General features: G+C 45.1%; 1 protein-coding gene across 1 annotated transcript; it reads right to left on the minus strand.

Annotated features, from left to right (window-relative positions):
• Positions 1-37: 37 nt before the first annotated feature.
• HNRNPM (heterogeneous nuclear ribonucleoprotein M) lies at positions 38-20,317 on the minus strand (the record flags this gene model as incomplete). Its single annotated transcript, XM_008942474.1, has 12 exons — positions 20,152-20,317; positions 13,475-13,527; positions 12,612-12,619; positions 12,430-12,523; positions 9,782-9,979; positions 8,962-9,115; positions 7,537-7,586; positions 7,192-7,252; positions 4,465-4,509; positions 3,990-4,064; positions 3,463-3,561; positions 38-819 (listed from the first exon to the last, which is right to left on the minus strand). Coding segments are annotated over exons 2-12 (1,590 nt in total), but the record flags the coding sequence as incomplete, so codon positions are not given.
• Positions 20,318-20,710: the final 393 nt, after the last annotated feature.

The following is a 20,710-nucleotide window of genomic DNA, read 5'->3' on the forward strand; positions in this document are numbered from 1 at the left end:
GGGGAGGAAGAAGAAGGGGAGGAAGAAATGTACTCACATTTCTCACAAATATCTGGCAGGCTTTCCTGGCCACCCCTGCTGCAGGTCCTCCAGCTCCTCCCAGGGAGCCTGCGAAGTTGCCCGCGAAGTTGCCTCGTTCCATGTCCATGGTTCTCTCAAAGTTGCTGCCCATGGGCAGCCCCATGCGCTCGATGCCAGCCCCCATGCCCTGCCCCATGGCCGGGCCCATCCTCTCCATGTTGGCTGCTCCGATGCGCTCCAGGCCCATCCTCTCCATGCCGGCCGCCCCCATACGTTCTATCCCTATCCTCTCCATGGGGGTGGCCCCTATACGATCCAAGCCAGCTGGCATCCTCTCTATCACCTGCCCCATGCCAGTTCCCATTCCAGCAGGCACCATCCTCTCCATGCCTAGCCCCATCCTCTCCATGCCGGAGCCCATCCTCTCCACGCCGGAGCCCATCCTGTCCATGGTGGTGCCGACGCGGTCGATGGCGGCCCCCATCCTCTCGATGCCAAAGCCTAGGCCAGAGCCCATCCTCTCTAGGCCAGAGCCCATCCTCTCCAGAGCTGGGCCCATCCTCTCCATGTTGGGGGCGATGTGGTCGATGCCCAGCGGGGCCATGCGGTCGATTCCCGAGCCCATCCTCTCCACGTTGGAGCTCATCCGATCCAGCACCAGCCCCATCCTGTCTATCTCTGACCCTACCCTCTCCATCCCGTGCCCCATCCCAGAGGGGATCCTCTCTATGCCCGAGCCCATGCGGTCGATGCCAGGTGCCATCCTCTCAATCCCAGGAATGCTGGCGTTTCCACCACCTGCAACACAACACACAGGCCATCAGTCAAACATCAATCAGCTCCTAACCCACACTCGGGCTGCTGAAAGGCTTTGAGCTTTACCATAGAATCCTTTAGGTTGGAAGGGACCTCTCCAAGATCATCAAGCCCATCCATTGAGCCATGAGGGCTCTAAAGTCCTCTGCTAAAACAGATCAGAATCTGTCAGGGCTGGAAGGGACCACAAGGATCCCCCAGTTCCCACCCCTCTGCCATGAGCAGGGACACCTCCCACTAGATCAGGCTGCCCAGAGCCTCCTCCAGCCTGGCCTTAAAGACCCCCAGGGATGGGGCCTCAACCCCCTCCCTGGCCAACCCATGCCAGGGTCTCACCACTCTCCTGGGGAAGAACTTCTTCCTCACATCCAGCCTGAATCTGCCCACTGCCAGCTCTGCCCCATTCCCTCTAGTCCTGTTGTTACTCAATATCCTAACTGCAGGATGTTTATTTCTGATGAAAATGAAGAGGCCTGTTGTTGATGCAGAGAATTGTGCTTGCAGCACTTTAGGGAAGCAGTCCTCTCATCAGACCACAGTTGGGAGAGAGGAAAGTTTATCCCTTCACTCAAGAGTTGAACACAAAGAAAACCTTCCCAAAAAACCCACAGAGAAAGTTTTGAAGGCATCTGCAAACCTACATCAGGTATTTTAAATTTCATTTTAGCTGTCCTGAGGATTATGCAGCAAGAGCAGTGATTTAATCACTGAAATTACAGTCCAGATTGCTTGGGAGAGGGATGAAGTCGCTGCCTCCTTGCCACACAGCTCAGAAGTTGCTGCTGCCAAGGCAGGGAGAGGCTTGCACAAGAGAAGCTTGCCCCAAACTAAGAGCCCTCTTATTGCCACAAGTCTAAGAAGAAGAAAGCAAATCCCACAGGAGAACCACAGCTGAGTGACCACTGTGAAGTCACAGGCCATGCTTGGCTTTTCAGTGTGGAAAGCAACCTGAGAATGTTGTGCCAGGATAAAATAAGACCAGAGGTTCTGTGTCTGCTAGATAAAATCCCCTGACTCTGCCACAGAGTCCTCAAGTTCCTGCAGGAGCAGGATCTCCCTCAGAGTTTGGGCCTCTTTGCTGTGGTATGATGAATTTTAGCTTATCTATCACATCAAGTTAAACACTGTAAAAATCAAAATAAATCATGTTGAGTTTGAGTCCTATTTGAGGGGGGAAAAAGCCTGGAAGAAAGTGCACACTTAAATTACCTACAAATATTTAATGAAGAGAAACAAGACACGTAGCCCTGAAATGAGTCAATGCTCCCAAAAAACTCAAGCAACCACATCTGCAAACAACTCTCATCCTGCTTTATTGTTTTGACCTTCAGCAGTAAATAAGACCACCTAGTTTTGGATTATGTGGTATTTGTACAAGCCACTTGGCTTTTTTTTCCCCTTAAATTAAGAAAACAGCAACAAATATTTAGGATTTCTCCAGCTGAAAACCAGCAGTGTTGTGCATCTGCCCAGAAACAGGCAGATGAGGCCAACTCCAGGTTATTAAAAACACTGGGGTTCAATCATTAGGCAAATAAAAATAACTCTAAATTTGGAGGGGGTGGAGTTTTGCCTACTTGGAAATATTTGGGCTCAGCTTTGTTGCAGAAATTGTGCCATTTTGAACACTTCATTCCTAAAAGAGCCCAGATTTCCAGAGAGTCACTGGGCAACTTGCTGGGAATGTAAAAGTCAGAGGCAATGGGAAGGGGCAGGATTTTGTTTTCACTTAAATATTTAGTATCTCACCAGCAGGACTTCAAGAAGGGACAATTGCCAGCAAAGTTGACAGTCCAAAAATACTTTTTCCCTAGTCTTCCACTTATCTTTTCTCAGAATTGTTTTAATCTTTAAATATTTAAGCAGTATTTTGGATTATCCCTCAAATTTTTATTGAATTCTGCTATTTATATAAAAAACCAGCAGTGAGTTATCATAACTAAACTGCTTTAAATGCTTCTAGATTTTTGAAGGCTCCATTTGCTGTGCAACCTTAATTTTAAGGTAAGGATATTTGTCTTTTTAAAAGAACTATTTAAAATACCACCTTTCCTTGCAGCTAAGATCCAGTTTAAGGAGTCAGCTGAGTTGTGTCACCAGCCTACAGCAGTTCACCTTCTTTAAAAATGATTTTAAATTGTACCAAACTAAGAAAGCTCAGCAATAACAACATGAAGAACTCTGAATTGTGATGTGTGGGTCTATCTGAGGTTCCTAAAATGTCTGGGAGGAAGGGAAGCAAATTAAAGCTCCATCATATTTTTCCTCCCTGTTGCCTAAGCCCCAGATCTGACTTCAGTGATGGTTTAGTTTTGGGTCATGCATCATGCAGAAGCTTCCTCTTTGCCACCACGTGCATGGAAGTTCAATGTGAGGTTTTTGAGACACAGGGCAGTGTGTTGAGACTGTCAAGAGGTTTCCTGTTCCATCTGAAATTCCCTTCCACAGCCTCAAAGATCATGACTGTATCCATCTGCCTCCTGCATAGCTCAGACAGTCTGAGCAAAACCAAACTATTTCAGCAAATATATAGAATATAGTCTGGTTTGTTAAACTAAAACAGCATTTTTTATGCAGGGTTCAGGCATGAAGGAGGTAGTAAAGTGCTTAGCTTAGCATATTTACCTATTCCTCTCTCCAAAGTCTCTCCAAAGCTACGAGACATCCCCATTTCATTTCTTCCAAATTCTCTTTCAAAGCCTCCACCCATGGCACGATCCATCTCTGAAAAGATGCAGTTTGATTTCAGTCTAAACAATGCCTGAGAAGGTTTGAAGGATTCACAGCAAGGCAAGATGTTTATGATGTTCTCCTGATCATTCCATCATGTCTTTTGGAGACAAAAAAAAACCAGGACTCTGCTCAACATGGACAGGCAGATCTGAGGCAGCCACTTTGCTCTGGAGAAGCCTTTCTGGTGGATATAGACATGATTTATCCCTTTCTAAACTAGTCCTTCAAGAAAACCTCAAGGAATCACTTGTTTTCTACAGCTTGGAGACCCCAAGTGACTTGTGGACACCACGTGAGCTCTAAGCTTTTAGTTTTTCCCCAATAAAAGTGAGATAATGACCAATCTAGAGAGTCCCTGCAGTGGTAGACGTCCAGAGAACACAAGTTGGGAGTTGGCTACACAAAAAACCAGCACCTACCACTCATTCTGCCCATGTTCATCCCAGCTGGGAAGCGCCCAATGTTCTCCATGGCACCAAAAGGACCTTCCATTCCTAAAAGAAAACATTTTTTTCAGGAATTCTTTAGCAATGCCTTTCAACTTCTTCATGCTACACTTCACCCCCACAAGCTGCTTTCACAGGACACTTCCACAGGCACCAAAAGAACTCTGCCACACAGAGACAATCCAAAATTTGGCTAGAGTTTGGGAATTTATCTCCTAAACCAACAGTTTTAACAAATCACATGATAAAAACAGTTGTGGCTTATCCCCATACACCTAGAACAGTTTTAGTAGCACTCCAAAAGGAAGAAGTTAGTACTCAACTGGAGACAAACTTCAAGGAGCACAAACACCTGCTAGACATACATGGCCAAGTTCACACAACTTTCAAAAAAGCCCAAGCTATGACGAAAAAAAAGCCAAGACATGTCAAAAAAAACACAGCTTACCTCCCATTTTATTCATTCCAAAGCCCATGCCTTCCATTCCCATTCCTCAAAATAAAAGAGAAAGCTTTATGTAGCTAATGTTAACTCTACAGAGCTTCAGCCATGAGTCTGGCTGGAGAAACAGAGATCAGACAACGTGTCCATGGTTTGGACTGAAGAGCTTACAAGGGATAACTCTGAGTAGATTTGCAACATTCCTTCTCAAAAAAAGTAAAGCAGCAAAGGGGAAAAACCCATAGGCATTGGTAAATTGAAAGCTGAATGTGTGCTACTTTTTAGGTGGCTCTTGAAAACTTGTGCTATTTAAACATATCCTGAACAAAGATTTGCAAGCCCACTAGTAGGTGTTAAAAGTGACAGATGGTTTTTCAAAGTTTAATGTCTATTTGCAGTGTCTGCTGCTCATGCTCAAGAGTCAGAAAATGAGAGCTGTGCCTTGACCACAGTGAAAAAAAAATGGAGCAGTTGGTTAAATTCAAGTTTCCATTATCAAGCTCATTACTTAGCTCAACAAAAACTCATTTGGCTTTAACACTCCTAAGACACTTCAACTTTTTGGGTAGGCAAAACAAAGCTAACTACCTTCTACACAGCTTAAAGCTCTCATGAAACAAAAGCATAGGAGTAATCTTCTTACCTCCAGGTCCCATGTTGCCCATTCCCATGCCTTTGTTTAAATGATTTGCATCAATAGGTTGACCTCCAGGTCCTAATCCCATGCCAATACCACCAAGACCATCTGAAGAAAATATTCAGATATCAAAAAAGCCTTCTTTCCATAGTTTGACAAAACAGCAAGTTTTATTCTTAAGTAATTGACTTCCATTCTCCAAAAAGCTTGCTGTGTTCCCACTGGGGGGTGTGTACTTAAAGCATGAAAGTGTAAAGTAAATCCAGAGTAGATGTGTCTTGAAATAAGTCTAAAAACTCTCTCAAATATTTTTTTTTTTAATTCTTATTCTCTGTTTTCCATCTTACTGCTGAGAAAACTTGTTTGATTGGTTTTAAGCTGACTCCTGAAAAATAACTGGCTAGAACACTGCTTATTTTGTGCAACTCCTCAATCTAAGGAGAATAGAGTGGGCAATTTAGTATTGAGATCTTCTGACCTTTGCACAATGTCACCCTCGATTGACAAATGGCTTTAGTTCCACCTTTGCCAAGGTTCTTCCCTTGTAGGTAAGAATTTTACCACAGAGTTCAACCTATGGTTCTGATAGCCACCTATAGAATTCAGAGCACACAGCCAGCCTCTTCTCTGAGCAAACAAAATGTATCATCCCCAGGCATCCATTGGAATCTTCCTGTACCCAAATGAATTAAAAAAAAAAAAGATTCCCCAGTCCAAAGCAAGAAGAAAAAAAAAAGCCCTCATGTTTTTCTTTCATCAGGAAGGAAAAGTTCTGCTTGCACTCACATCAGACAACAGCTCAATGGCATTTCTTGGCCTATGAGAAGAGGACTTCCTCATTTACAGCTCAGCATCATGAAACACAGGAAGCATTGAATCTTGTTTTAAAACAACATGAGGTGCCCCATCCCTGCCCCAGGAAAGGCCACAAAAAAAAACCCCACAGGCTTCCGTTGGGATTTGTTGAGTTTTATTCAGAAGAAATAGAGAATTTATTGAGAATTCAACTGGAACCCCAAGACTTTCTTTTGAAAATGAAGGATACTGTTACAGAAAGCCCAGGAATGATGCTGCTGAATAAGGCTTTGCCAGAAAACTCAACTAATTAAGGGATGGATTGATTGATGATCATTAAAATTGTGCATGCAACAGGTTTTGGTTCCCATGCCCAAGAAAATAGCAACTGGCTGAATTAACAGAACAAGGTTAACAGCCACATTTCACACTGTTGCTCTGTTTCAACAAATTAAGCTTGTGTCCTCCCACCTCTAGCTCTTCCCTTCCAACCCAGACTCCTCCTGCTTGATACTTTTAGGTATCTTACCACAGGATGGTTGAGGTTGGAAGGGACCAGAGGAGATGATCTGCTCCAACCCTGCTGGCTCAGGCAGGGTCACCTACAGCCAGTTTCCCAGGGCCAAGTCCACACAGCTTTTGGGTATCTCCAAGGAGGGAGACTCCCCAGGCTCCTGGAGCAACCTGGGATTTCCTTAGGTCAGGTGGAGCCTCCTGTGTTTTGGTTTGTTACTGCCCCTTGGCCTGGGCACCACTGAGAAGAGTCTGGCTCCCTCTTCTCTATACCCTCCTTCCAGATATGGAGATAAGATCCTCTTTAGGAAGACCTGGAAAAGTCTCAGGTCCTCAATTCAGCCCATTCAGTTGAAGGGAAAACATTAGATAGCCAAAATATCATTGGGCAGAAGGAGGTACACTTTTCTCTAAGGGCTGATTAATTAGATTTCCATTAAATCCCACTATTAACAGTAGTTTTACAAGGCAGTAGGCTTTCTGAATTGCAATTGAGAGATTTGGAAGCCTTGAGAAGGTGAATGGGATGCTGTTTTAAGACAAGCTTCTAGCTATGAGCTGAAAGTAGTACCAAAAAAAACCCCACCAAAACAGAACAAAACCAAACCCAACAAACCAAGACTGAGCAGCTCTTCTTTACTATTTCCCCCTTTGATATTATTCAGGCAGTTTGGATTCCAGCTTTCCCCAAGTTTAAACCAGAGTTTTACTGGGGCTGGGATCAGGCCCCAGTTGTAGAACAGCAAACTAAAAGATGGAACATGTTCAGGCATGGAGGAGAGACTTACGAGGGAGTTGTTGGGGTCTCTCTGGAGGAAAGAAGTCTCCTTTGGGAAAGGCTCGTTCATCCTAAACACAATTCAATACATTAAAGTTGGTGAGAAAAGTCAGAAATCATTTGGTTTTTAAAGAAGAAACACAGAAAAGCAAAGCTAGAACAATCCTCACTGTATTTATCATTGTCTTTGAGCAAAATAATCAGAATTAGCCTTCCCTGATGGCAAGAGTTGGCATCACTAGGAGTCAGGCAAGTTATATTTCCCCCTTACCTTGAGCCCACACATCCTCCACAACCAGGAGCCCAATCACCAGATCAAAAAGGTATCAAAAAGGAAGAATTTGGACATACTTACCATTTTTACATGCATGGGTCTGTCAAACAGCAGCTGCCCATTAAACATGGCTGTTGTTTCATTAAGGATCATTGTTCAAGTACTAAAACAACAAATCTGAAAAGCTTTAAGTGTCCCCTGGCAGAGAGTTGAGTCAGAAACCTGCCCCTCTGCAGGTTGTTTCTGAAGCTCTTGCTCACAGGTTATTCAAAAAATCCTTCTGCCTTCTCCAAAGCTAACAAGTTTTGAGTCCAAATAATGGAACACTCCAAGAATGGCTTTTTAAAATTAAAACAGCTGTTAATTATTCTTCAGGTTAAGATTCAATTCATTAAGATTCAAGCAAAATGTGACTTCAAACCAGCCTGAGGGTTTAATGTTTCACCAGTACCTTTTGCATGTTTTCTCCCCTTTTACAGTTAAAGTTGCCAACGTTTCCAAATCCACAAGCAGCCAAGTTTTGGAGTATGCCATGAGAGTGAATCATGTGAAATTTGGATCAATCACAAGGCTTAAAGTGCACACAGAGAATGGAATTAACATTTAAACAGAAGGAGAAACACTGGGAGAGGAAAGAGGGAAATATTTTCCCCCTTTCCATACCATAGCCACAAACTCACAGATGGTGCACACAGCAGTGTCTGGATTTTGTTGTTGTTTGGGTTGGTTTTTGTAGGTTTTTGTATCTATAGATATGTCTCAAACCATCACTTGCAGTGTGAGGACACGGAGCAGAGGAACAAACCAGCTCGAGCCATCCCCTATTCCAAATGTGGGGTTTTTTTGCATTCCTCTCAATCCACTGCAGGAATTAAAAAATAACCCAAATCTCAGAAACTGAATTTTAATTCTAGCTACAACCTACAGCCAGAAATTTACTATTTGGGCTAGAACACAGATACCCATGTGGGAAATAGAATCCACTATGTCAGTGATGCTGAGCTTTCAGTTCTTTCAGGAAAGGCTTTTGTCCTTTTCTGCTTTCCTCATGTTTTCATCCACTGGATATGTCTCAAACCATCACTTGCAGTGTGAGGACACAGGGAGCAGAGGAACAAACCAGCTCAAGCCATCCCCCATTCCAAATGTGGGGTTTTTTTTGCATTCCTCTAAATCCACTGCAGGAATTAAAAAAAACCCACATCTCAGAAACTGAATTTTAATTCTAGCTACAACCTACAGCCAGAAATTTACTATTTGGGCTAGAACACAGATACCCATGTGGGAAATAGAATCCACTATGTCAGTGATGCTGAGCTTTCAGTTCTTTCAGGAAAGGCTTTTGTCCTTTTCTGCTTTCCTCATGTTTTCATCCACTGGAAGGGTTTGACCTCCTCTGACACTGCAACATCCTCACTTAAAAAAAACTGTAGGATTAGATTTTCACCCTGCTTTCTTTAGTAAGTTGTTTGCCTGCTCTTCACCACAGGGACTTCTCAAGGATACAGATGGCCTGAACAGCCTCTATGGCTTGCTCGAAAGTGACGGTGCCGATCCCCCGACTTTTGCCATCCTTATCTTCCAGGATGTCAGCTCTCACCACCACACCAGCCATGCTGAACACTTCCTTCAGCTTCTTCCAGCCAACCTTGTAATCCAACTGGAAGACAAGTGAGAGTGGAAAGAAGAGAAAGATTTCCATTAAAAAACAGCTTTAGTGGTATGTTTTCCCTTCCCCCGTATCCCCCATCTTAGGGAACAGTCTCTGTGGGGATAGGATGAAATTTAAATGGTATAAAAAAATGCTACAATGAAATGTTCTTGGTTTTGTTCAAAAATACAAATTAACAGACTGGAACATATAGGATGTAATCTACAGCTTCATTAGCACAGAGACTCAGCAGGACTAGCCAGAAATTACTTGTCACTGGGTTTTACAGGAACAGAGGTAATATCTAAGGCTTTTCTTCTAATTAATCATATTAAGAATTATAGAATGTATCAGGCTGGAAGGGACCTCTAAAGCTCATCTAGTCCAACCCTCTGCTATAAGCAGGGACATCTCTAACTAGGTCAGGTTGCCCAGGGCCACATCAAGCCTGACAATGAATGTCTCCAGGGATGGGGCCTCCACCACCTCTCTGGGCAACCTGATCCAGTGATCAACCACCCTCACATTGAAGAACATTTCCTAAGGTCTAACCTAAATCTCCCCTTTTCTAGCTTAAAGCCATCACCCCTTGTCCAGTCACTACAACCCCTTGAGAACAGATCTTCCCTTGCCAGCCAAGACCCAGATAACCCCTTCATGGCGCCCAGCACTTACATTTGCAACGAAGACAGTGCTCCCCAGCCTGCCTGCCTGGAGGGCATGAATGATCTCGTTGGGGATGTTGGGGTTGTTGAGGATGCTGGGTGGGATGTTGATCATGCCAGGGCCTCCTGGGCCTGGACCAATGCCCATCCCCCCAGCAGCTGCCATGACCTTCTGCATTGCTCTGCGGGCGTGCTCGCCGTCGGGATCCTGCCAAAACACAGACAGCACACTCAGCTCCCTCCCTGCCCCACCAGCACCAGGGGATTAGGGGCTTGGCTCCAAAAAGGGCTTCCCTTGACACAGGGATATCTGCTCCCAACACATCTCCAGCCAGCTGCCTCACAGAGGGCTGCCAGCCACCAGTTGAGTTGCTTGTAAGCAATATGCCAGCGCCCTTCGAGGTGGGAAGTTATTCCTACTCATGCTTTTCCCCCTCCCCTTCTAAAAGGGTTTCTTAGAAAACCAACACTAGACCTCACAGCTCTGTCTGTTCCAAAGCCTGCTAAGCCCAGAATGGCACTGGAGAACTTTTGGAAGCCAAATGCCAGCTAAGTCCTGGCATCTTCAAAACAATGCCACAATTAATTTACCTTGCACTTGGATTTCTTTACAAGACAAGGTACAGTGTGTAAAATTTCAAGAAGATCTCCTCCCCCTCCTCCACTGCTTTCTACCCTCCCCCCTCCAAAAACCTTTCAATGTATCCCCCTGTTACCACATAATCTTACAATTTTAGAACATGCTAGAAAACATGAGCAGAGGATGAAGAATTCAAGGGAGGAAATGAGATTAATTATCATCACTTGGCTTAACAAGTGAATGTTAAGCACCTTCACAATACAAGGTGAATTTCTGTCACTTCAGTTGGAAATGTCACAGTGAGTAAAATGTATTTTAAAAATTGTCTTCAGTGAGTAAAATGCACCAGCACTGCAAAACTGCTGAAGAAAATGAAAGGTCTAATAGTTGGTCAGAAATAGAGATGCTTTTACAATAGAAGCTGTTTGAGTTCATTTTAATCTTGAACCAAATTTTAAGACTAAACAATAGCCCATTTTGAGCACAGGAGAAAGGGCAGCTTTCATCTGATTGTTTCAGCTACAGAAAATCATGGTAGTCTGAGGTGGAGAACACATTAAAGTGAATTCAAGTCACTTCCCAATTTAAGTGTCTCTCTTTCACTGTTAGAATAGGGGACTGCTTCAAACCAGCTTAGCTCCAACAGAATGCCAGGAGTGGCTGTCATACAAACCAAAGGCTTCTGATCAGGCAAAGAGCTTTTATCTGGTCTGCTGTAGAGTTTTTATGGTGTCATTTGGAGGCCTTCATGCTCCTCTGCTGCAGGACAGCCACCACAGAGAGGTATGGTTTGGCAGAACCATTGCTAATTAACAGCATGTTAATTCATTCCACAGCCAGACTGGGGCACGTGTTGCTAAAGTCCCTAAGAAAGGAAAAATGCTTCTTCATCTCTTTCAAGCATCATTTCTGTTCTCTGTCACCTAGGCAGAAATAGTCAAGTGTGACAAGAGTTTCATGAAGAGTTGGGCAAGTTACAGCCACCTCTTCTCCTGGGCTGATGGCAAAAGGGTGGCCTGACCTCCAGCACAGGTATATCTTTAGCAGGAAAACCAACCCAGAGCTGGTTAAAAACCACTCAACAGCTTTTTCTCTCTCAAGGGCCCACCAGACAAGCCAGTTCTCAATGACTTCCAAGTGCAACTAGGTTTTTCTAATCTTCCATTTCACCTCTTCTCCCCTTTAAAGGGCATCAAGAGGTCGATGGTGCCAGAAGATGGCCTGTGCCCAGGAGCTGCTGCCCCCAGAACTCGTTACTCACAGAATGTGCCAGATTTGAGAAGTGCTGCCTCTTGCTGTCCCCATCCTTCTTCCCAAGAGCTCCAGAAGCAGGTTTCCAAGGGCAGACCTTCCACACGCTTCCTCTATCATATGCAGACATCTTTCACCCCCCACCATTAAGTGGGCAGGACAAGGACATGACAGAACACGAAGCTTGCTTAGCCAAGAACACAGCTCACACCCCCTAAGGCCAAGAGTCAGTGCTAATGCTGAAGCAAGTCCCTTGTTATTTTGTGTTCAATTGAACTTGCAATGCAGTTACAGGTTCTAAAGTGCTGGAATAACACTTTCAACTTGGCAGTGGTTAAGAATTAACTCCTGGTACAGTTGAGCATGGCATACTGGTTGAGAATAGCATTAAAATGGAAATAGATCTTTGAATTCTTTCAGGAACCAGCTTATTCTAAGGAACTGTTTGTAGAACACCTTCATGGTGATGTAGAATTAAAAGGGAAGGCAAGCAAGAACAGCTCTGCAGGTTTCTTCTTCAAATGGCTACACAAGGAATTACACCTGCAGTTAGAGCCAAATTCTTGCCTTGTCCAAGTTCTGCCTTGCTACCATCAGCACCTACTCTTAAAATCAAGTTTAGTCTTGATAATACCATCCAAACTCAAGTTCAGCAGTGCATGCTGATGGCCAAAAAAGGTCAAATGTTGGGTTATTTCAAATCCAATTTGATGAATCCTGCCTTTTGTCAGTTATTTATGTGCAAATGAGTCAGCCTTCAATCACCACTAAGAACTACCCCTTCACCTTCAAAGTCAACATACTGAAAGAACAGATGCACGTCTTACTTCTTTCACTTTCAATGGTCTTCCACCAAGACTATGCTTGTTCAAAACCTCTGCAGCCTTTTTCATGCTTTCTTCCATCTTGAATTCAACAACACTGTGGGGATACAAGACAGCTAAGAAAAAATGGCTTCTCTTTTTAAGAGTTTCCTCATTTCTTGCTATAAATTCAGAGGTGAACTTACGCGCATCCCTGGCGAGACGATTCCACGGGCAGGTAACAGGGAGGAGAGGAGGGAAGAAAGAAGAAATAAAGTAAGTAAAAAAACACCAAACACACAACTTTTTGTTTTTCTTTTTTAAGTCAAATCACATCAGTTAGCCCTAACAGCGAAAATCCACGTCACCTTACCCAATAAAGCCTTCAATACTTGAAATCCATAAGATATAATGTCTTAGGCATTAACAGGATTAAACTGTAGCTTCTGGAGCTGTAACAAACAGAACTAATTCCCGATTCTCCAAGAAGAAATAACCACACACTTCATGAGACCTGCTCTGCTCTGGCATACAGCAAAGCTCTCTCTCACCCTAAATCCATCTCCTTCGGTACAGCTAAGTGCTCTCCTTATGGATTTTCCTCCCTCTGCAAGATGCTGTGGCTGGACTAAAGGACTCGGGCACCTCTGAAGGCAATCCAGGGTTGACGTTGAGGCATGGACTTGACTGGCACAGGAAGCGTGGTTTCCAGAACCTCCTTTTGCACACTGGCCTTTCCCCCAAAAAAAAAACCTTCAGCAAACCGCTCCGGTGCCGGTTCCCAAAACGCAAGGCTGCCCTTCACCTGCCGTGCCACTCGACGTGCTGCTAGGCTCCCTGGCTCCTTCAAACAGCCAACGCCAACTGCACACAGTGGAAGACCACCCTAAAGCTGCTTCCAAGCCCCGGCCCACCTCCTCCCCACCCCAAAAAAGAAGCTTTAAGCGATCCTGTTGTAGCCACTAAGCGTACGCGCTCTCTACCTCCCTGACTTCGTTTCGTTCCACGCCACCGTACAGTAACATTTGTCATGTAGAAAATCCACAGAAGAAATCTCTCAAACACTTACCCTTGACTTTCCTTCAGCGTCCATTAAGAGCTCCACGTATGTTACCTCACCAACTACAAATCAGATTCCAGACGACACATATACCAAGGGAGAAAAGCCAAGAAAACAATGGGAATTTAGAACAATCAACAACCGTGTATGGAGCCTCTGCCTTATAAGAAAGCCCAGAAACACTCCATGTTCTCTAGACCACAAAACTGGACAATTACAGGTATGCAGTAAAGTCTTCAAACAGTTTTAACATGTTCTTGATTTTCCTCCACTTCCAAAGCCAGCTATTGCCACCGTTATCAGTTTCCTTCATCTTTAGAGCCCGCTCGTTGCTTGAGGCAATCCAAATCCATGGGAAAGTCTGCAAGGACAAGTCTCCTTTGCTTCACAGGGTGTGCAGAGTCCAGAACTCAAATGGTTATTTGATTTTCTCTGGATTTAATGAGAAAGTTCCAAAAAAAGGAAGTCAGACTGAACCAAAAGGCCGAGAGATCGCTCGCTGCCTGCTATTTATTGCAGCAGGGTTTTGGGCTGTTTAAGCCACCACAAAGTCCAGTTTTTAGCTTCAGTAAGAAGCAAAGTCTGCCATGCTTGCTCTCAAGGCTAAGCAGTCTCCAGCAAAAGGCAAAACTACCCCTGCACCTTTCCTCACAAGATCAGGATTGCCTTTGTATCACCACGTAACCAGCTCACGTCCCTCCAGAATACAACTACCAAAAGAACTGGCTGCTGCCTTTGAAGGGATGGGCACACAGAAGGATCACCCAAAAACACCCCACCTCGTGGACTTTTGCCATTCCTGTTTTAGAAGTCCTTGTTCAAGGTGTAGACAGGAGGACTCCAAGTGAAATTTGGAGCTGGCGTTAGGTGGAAGGTGGAGAGGGGATTTTGTGGGAGATCAGGAGCCAGGGTGGATACTGCTGGCAGACTCCAGGCAGGGAGCTGCAGCTTCACCTCTGACCCAGCTCTTAGAGAGGGACAGTGAGAGGAAGAGGTGCTCAGCCTGACCCCCAGGGGTTTATAGGACACCTCGTGTGTGTCAACAAACATCTTGAAACTTCCCTCTCGAAGCTGTAAGAGAAGGAATGCTTAATGAAATCACTTTTTTTTTAAATATCCATTTCTTTAAATATAATCATTTAGTGGTATCAGCATTCCAGCCACAGAAGAGTGATCTAGAGAGGATAAACTCTGCTCCACTTGTGGTTTCTGAGGACTGGTAGAGGCTCACAAACAAGTCCCTCTGAAAGGGACAGGCCCACCACTACCCACAGCTTTGTTATCTGAGCAACACTTGAAATGCAGCCTAAAAATGAATTCCATTCTGCAATGGGAACAGCACGTGGAACTGTTTGTGCAGTGACAGGGACTGTGCTGCAAACAGCCCTCCTGGACCAGTCCTTGGTGGCACGTGGTGGCCGTGCCCCCAGTCCAAACCTTCAGGGTTAGCAAGGTCGTTCTGAAGCCCACCCATCAACAGCAGCAGCCAGAGTCCAACCACACTGGGCTCAAGAATGTGATTTGACAATCCCCAGATTACCTACAGGACAAAAACCACTCCAGGTCACAAGAAGCCTGTGACTTTGCTCCTAAGGAACACTCCCAAGCCCTGGGATGGAGGGCTCTCCTCTCCCAACCACTCAGCCAATTCAGCTACAATTCTTAACTTCAGCTCCACACAAACGCTTCCCAAGAGGTTTGCCAAACTTGAACTAGGAATTTCAAGCCTGAAATAGGATTTTAAACATTTACTCTTTTAATAGATCTCTAAAGCACAAGATTTCCAGGAGTCTATCACAGCAGCAATCGTTGGTCGCTAGAACAATCTAGGAGGTGCCAATTTTGCTCAGTGCTTCACATTCCAGCCTCAGAGACACCTGTATGAAAAACTAAATGCACATCTTGAAGTTTAAAAACTAAATATACCTCTTGAAATAGCCATTTTCACTCAGGGGACATCTGAACTTCCTGAAGAGCCATAAAAAGCAGGGAGAGGGGGCACAGCACAGTATCCAAGACACCAAGTCCACAGGACAAACAACTGCACTAAAAAGGCATTTTTTTTTCACTTGAAAAACATGTAAAATGACTCAACATGACACTTCTCCAGAAGCCATTTGAGGCTAGCAAAGGAAACTTTGGGTTTTTTTTTAAGAACCTATGCTGGGTCATATTTAATTTGGGTTTTTTTTCCCCTCTCCATCCCAAAGCACAGTGTATGAGGACACCCAGCACTGGGGATAGAGGCAGCTCTCAGTGGTACCAGTCAGCTGAAGCAGAGTCTGTATCCACAAGTGCAGAAATTTCATTCAAACCCATGAGACTTATTTAAGGAGCTCGAGTTTATTACCAGAGCAGCCTCCAAAGGGAGATAAAACTTGCAGAAAATAGCAGCTCTAAGTCTATGCAAATATAATTAAGGAACGTGTTCCCTCTGGTGTCTTTAAGGCTTAACTTAAAGCAGACTGATTTTATAAACCTCACACTTCAAGTTCAGAAACTTGGCATTTCCTAAAAGGTGAGATTAAAGCAGAAATCACTGCAATAACCAGAATCCCAGCCCAAAGGATTCTCCAGGGTTAGTTACCACCACAGGCTTTTTCTCCTCCCCCTCACCCAAATTCATACCCACTGCCCAAAGTTTATCTGCACAGAAAATTAAGATGTTCAAGCCAGGTTGGTCTGGCAGAATTTGGACACTCTCCAGGGACAGTTCAGGAAGCTCAGACAGGTATGTCCACGTGGTGATGTGAGGCAGGGCTCAGATGGCCTCACCCAGCCCTGCAGCCACGTCTGGGGAAGTCACTGGGTAACAAGCTCAGATGGAGATGTCAGCTTTCCAGACTGTTAAATTGGGCAATATGATTTTAATCGTTAGAGACAAACCAAACAGCTCTGAGGGGCAGGAGAGGTGCAAGAGAGGCAAGTCTCAGCAAGAGGAACACAGGAACTGAAAAAGGAGTAAAAGTTTTATGTCACAATTATTTCCTTGGCAGACAGGGTCAGAGGTAAATACTAACTAGAGAAGGAAGATTCTCCAGACATCACCAAAATCATATGGATGTCCCATCATCTTCTAAAGAACATGGGGCAGTGTGAGGGATTCAAGAGAACCCTGCTATGAAAAGCTTGGTGGTTTCAATGTGAGGAAATTCAGAACTGATGATGGATCCTCTTTCCTATACTGTTTAAAGCTCATGACAGGCAAACCCTAAAGCTACATGGGAGGCTTGGGATAGGGGGAGAGAAGAGAAACACATTGTACATGTACAAAGCTTCAGTTGAAAGGGGAGAAGAAAAATGTTCTTCCCAAAGCAGAGGCAGAGGAGAGTTCACAAGCTATTATTCTACTGCAACAGAGGAAGGGAAATCTCCCTTTTACATGAGAGAAACCACAAAAAAAGGGTAATTTTTGCTCTTTGAGAGCACAGGCAGGAAAGAGGGAGTGAAAAACCTTCTCACAGCCACTGAGGGAGGACAATGCCTCCTTCAGAAGATGGGTATGGCTGATGAAAACAGAGCAACTCGTCAGTGCATCTCCTGAAAGTCAAGAGAAATGAGCCTGATGTGGAACAGCACTTCCATGTTGCTTATTCATCCTCTTCCTCACCCATCTAGAACTTGTCTGCAAGCACACCAACAGAACCTCGGGCACCAGAGCCCAAGGGACTCTCCAGTAACTGTGGTCTCCAGGTACTGGAGTAGCACCTGGTAGCACCCAAGTGCCAAAAGCACTCAGTAAATACCTGGGCTGGAGTACAACAGCAAGAGGGCATGAGTTACACCCTCAGGAGGCCACAAAAGCTTCCAAAATTTCTGGAGATGGAGAAAGAAAGCAGACAGCACGTGCTCTTCAGACAGTTGCAAGTTTTGCTGCTGCTTTTCCTCCCATCTGCTCACAGGTCCAGGTTTCTCTAAAGGATTCTGAGGCCTCCCAGAGCCATGGGTGCAGCTGTGCCAGTCCAAACAGGCCCTGGGGCACCCAGGAGTCTCTGAATGAGATGTGAACGTGCCAGGGGAGGTTGAGGTTGGCCCTGAGGAACAATTTCTTCCCTGAAAGGGTTGCCCAGGGCTGTGCCAGGCTGCCCAGGGCAGTGGTGGAGTCCCCACCCCTGGAGGGGTTTCCAAGCTGTGGAGATGTGGTGTGAGGGACACGGGGCAGTGGGGACCTGTCAGCCACCAACAATGCTGCAGGACTGGATGTGAAAGGTCTTTCCCAACCCAAATGATTCTAGGAGCCTGGCTTTGACTGCAGCTGCTCCTGGCCTTGCAACAGAGCAGAACACAGATACTGCTTCACTTTCCAGCTCATTTTCCTCCTTGTGTTGTACAGCACCTTGCTACTCTGGTCAGGAAAAAGGTTTAAGAGACTAAATTCTGTATTTCCTAAAGGAATCAATCAATAAACATCTCCAACTCCAATACAAGTTTTTTCATCAGATGGTAACACCTCACTGCTGCCAGGAAGTGTGACAGTCTCTCTCCCTACACCAGAGCCCTTTGGGGGGGACAGATGAAGACAGCTATTTATTATTCCATCATGTTTACATTTAGACCTCACTTCCATGCTGAAGAAACTGCTGCCTCATTCTCCTCCTGAAGCCATTCACCAATCACCCACGCCCATTACTTGGGTTTAGCAGACCCTTGGGGTTTGTCAGCCAACACGAGGGAGTTTCAAACAAGAACATTTTGAAATAGCATTAACAATTAGTTCATACTGCATACCTGTAATTGAGTTTCACCAACAAATACACTGAAATGACTGAACTCTTGAGAGAGGTGTCACCTTTAAGAGACCGCACGCGTCTGAAAGAACCAGGTTGCAGGAATACAAAGCTCGTGGCTCCTAACCCATACTTACTGACCCAAACCAGCAGAGGGAGGGGAACTCCTCCTACGTCCAGCAACCTGCTCCTACCAGCTTCAAAATCTTCCAGCACTGCCAAGAGCTGGAGCAGTGGCAGACCCCCCGAGGTCCGGACGGATCCGCTTCACACGTGCTCCCCCCAAAAAAAAACCACCTTGGTTGGCCTGTGATGATCTTACACTCACAAACCCAAAATTCTAACATTTTAGGGTTTGCCACGGTCACATTCCTGGTTCTTGGAACCACTATGCCTTGCATCAAGAAGTCCTGATTGAAGCAAGTTCGAGCACAGCACCAGAGCACCAAATTTGGTAGACAGTGGGGGACTAAAATGGAAGGAAATCGCCAACTACTCAGCAGATCTAAACTGTTGGGTTTGGGCAGTCCCAAAAAAAAAACCACCAACAATGCTGCTCCAGGTTTAGCATAACAAGCCCTGCAGACAGAACGGAGAGGTTTCAAATGTTCCCCCTAGGAGTATCTGCTGGAATGAGCAGCTGAACAGCAAGGCAGGAAACAATCTCACCCCGGACTTTTTTCCATCCACGTGAACTGGAGAGAAACCACAAGACACTTGGAAGGGAATTCAACACAGTGCTTAAAAAAAAAATTAAGACATCTCACACACAGAGATACGCCTGTTAACCAAAAGAGCTGGTGAAGCAAAGGGAAAGCAGAGCTTCAGGCAAGGGACTGTTCATAATTAGGGCCTGTTAAAGCAGTCTGGCAGACCGTGACACAAAACCACTGCTCCAATCTCCAGCATCAACCTTTCCCAGCCTCTAATTATGGAAGTTTCCCAGGGCCTCCAGTCCTGAAGTTCCTTACACAGACTCCATTTTTGCCTCCAAAGCCCTCTGGGAATTTGTTTTCCCCTTCATTAGGCCACGCCTTGTGAACACCTTAGCACTCCTCCCCTAGCTCAAACACGAGTGAACACTGATGGCTCTTTTGGGAGGTGTTTATGCCTGATGCCATGTGCTTCAGAAGGGACCCACAGGAGCAATGGTTGCCTTACTCTGAGCTGGTTTTGAGGTGTTTTAATGATGGAGAAGCCAAGTGTTTTCTTGCCACTCCACTGCATCCCTGAGGTAACTGGAAAACTAGTAAGCTGGGCATCAGCTTAAAGCAGTAACACTAGTTTAGACTTGTCTCCACCTGAGTAGTCAGCTCAATTTCTTCATCTTCCTCAAGAGATGAAGGTGCTCAACAAACTGAGGCAGCTCCCGTTCACGTGGGACAGTTAAATACAAGTGGGAAGAGGGGAAATGCCAGAACAGGATCTCCAAAGCCCTAACTCTGCTGCAGCACATGCCAAAGCACAAACCCGATTTTTCTGGCTTTTTGCAGGTCACCCAGAGACACATTTTACTGCCCTCAAAGAGCAGTGGGGATCTTCATCTAAGCACAGATCACCACGAAGTCTGGGGACACAGCTATATAGACTCACACCAGAGGAGCAGTAACTACCTTTGTCACCCAAAAGCCATTAAAATGCTTCAGAAAGTTTTGTTGCATGTCAAGGCTACAGTCTGACCCAAGCCTGGTTTTTTTTTCCCCCCTCTAAGAAAAATTCCCATTTAAATCTCCAATGAAGCACTCTTAGCTCTATGCCAACATGCCTAGGAAGGAACCATCCATCAGGAAGGCTGCCAGGGAGCAGATGTGCAACACCCAAAAAGGCTTCAGGCCGACCTTTTACAGAGCTGGTGTCACTAAAGTCCGCCCAGAACTTCCACTCTTTTTAAGTTCACACACAAAGTCAGCCACAAGTAAGATGACAAGACATCACTTGGCCACCTGAGTTGTACATTACCTTTCTCTTTGACCAGGTCTTTCAGAGACTGCCACTTCACATCAAAGGGAATATTTGTAATAAAAGCTCGGTATCTTTTAGCAGGGTTAGCATAGGGCTCAAAGCGATTTCCTCCTCTTTTGACACTTTTCTCTTTTCTTTTTTCATTTTGGCTTGGTCGTTCACCTTCACTGCAAGCAAAGAAAGATAATCACACACATTAACTACTCTGGCATTGGATCCACGTCACGTCACCTCCTGGAACAGTTGTTACTACAGAAGATGCAAACTTGCAACCTTTTCAGGTTTTCTGCAGAGCTGCACACCCTTCAGGCAGAGCTGGAGGGCAGGGTGCCAGTGCTACAGTGTTGTCACAAGGATTTCCTAGCAGCAGACACCTCACCTTGCAGGGAAGATCCACTGTTTTCTCCCACATTTATCCAATGTCACCAGTTTTCCATAAGCTGAATCTCTTTAACACCGACCAAGCCTCGCTCTGGCTCCTCGTGATGCTCCAGATCAAACATCCACCCTAATTTCCTCCTCCTTGGCACACTGCTCTACTTAAACACCTTTAAAT

The sequence above is a fragment of the Merops nubicus genome, unplaced genomic scaffold (genome assembly GCF_000691845.1).
Source record: "Merops nubicus isolate BGI_N331 unplaced genomic scaffold, ASM69184v1 scaffold146, whole genome shotgun sequence".
In the NCBI taxonomy this organism is placed as follows: domain Eukaryota; kingdom Metazoa; phylum Chordata; class Aves; order Coraciiformes; family Meropidae; genus Merops; species Merops nubicus.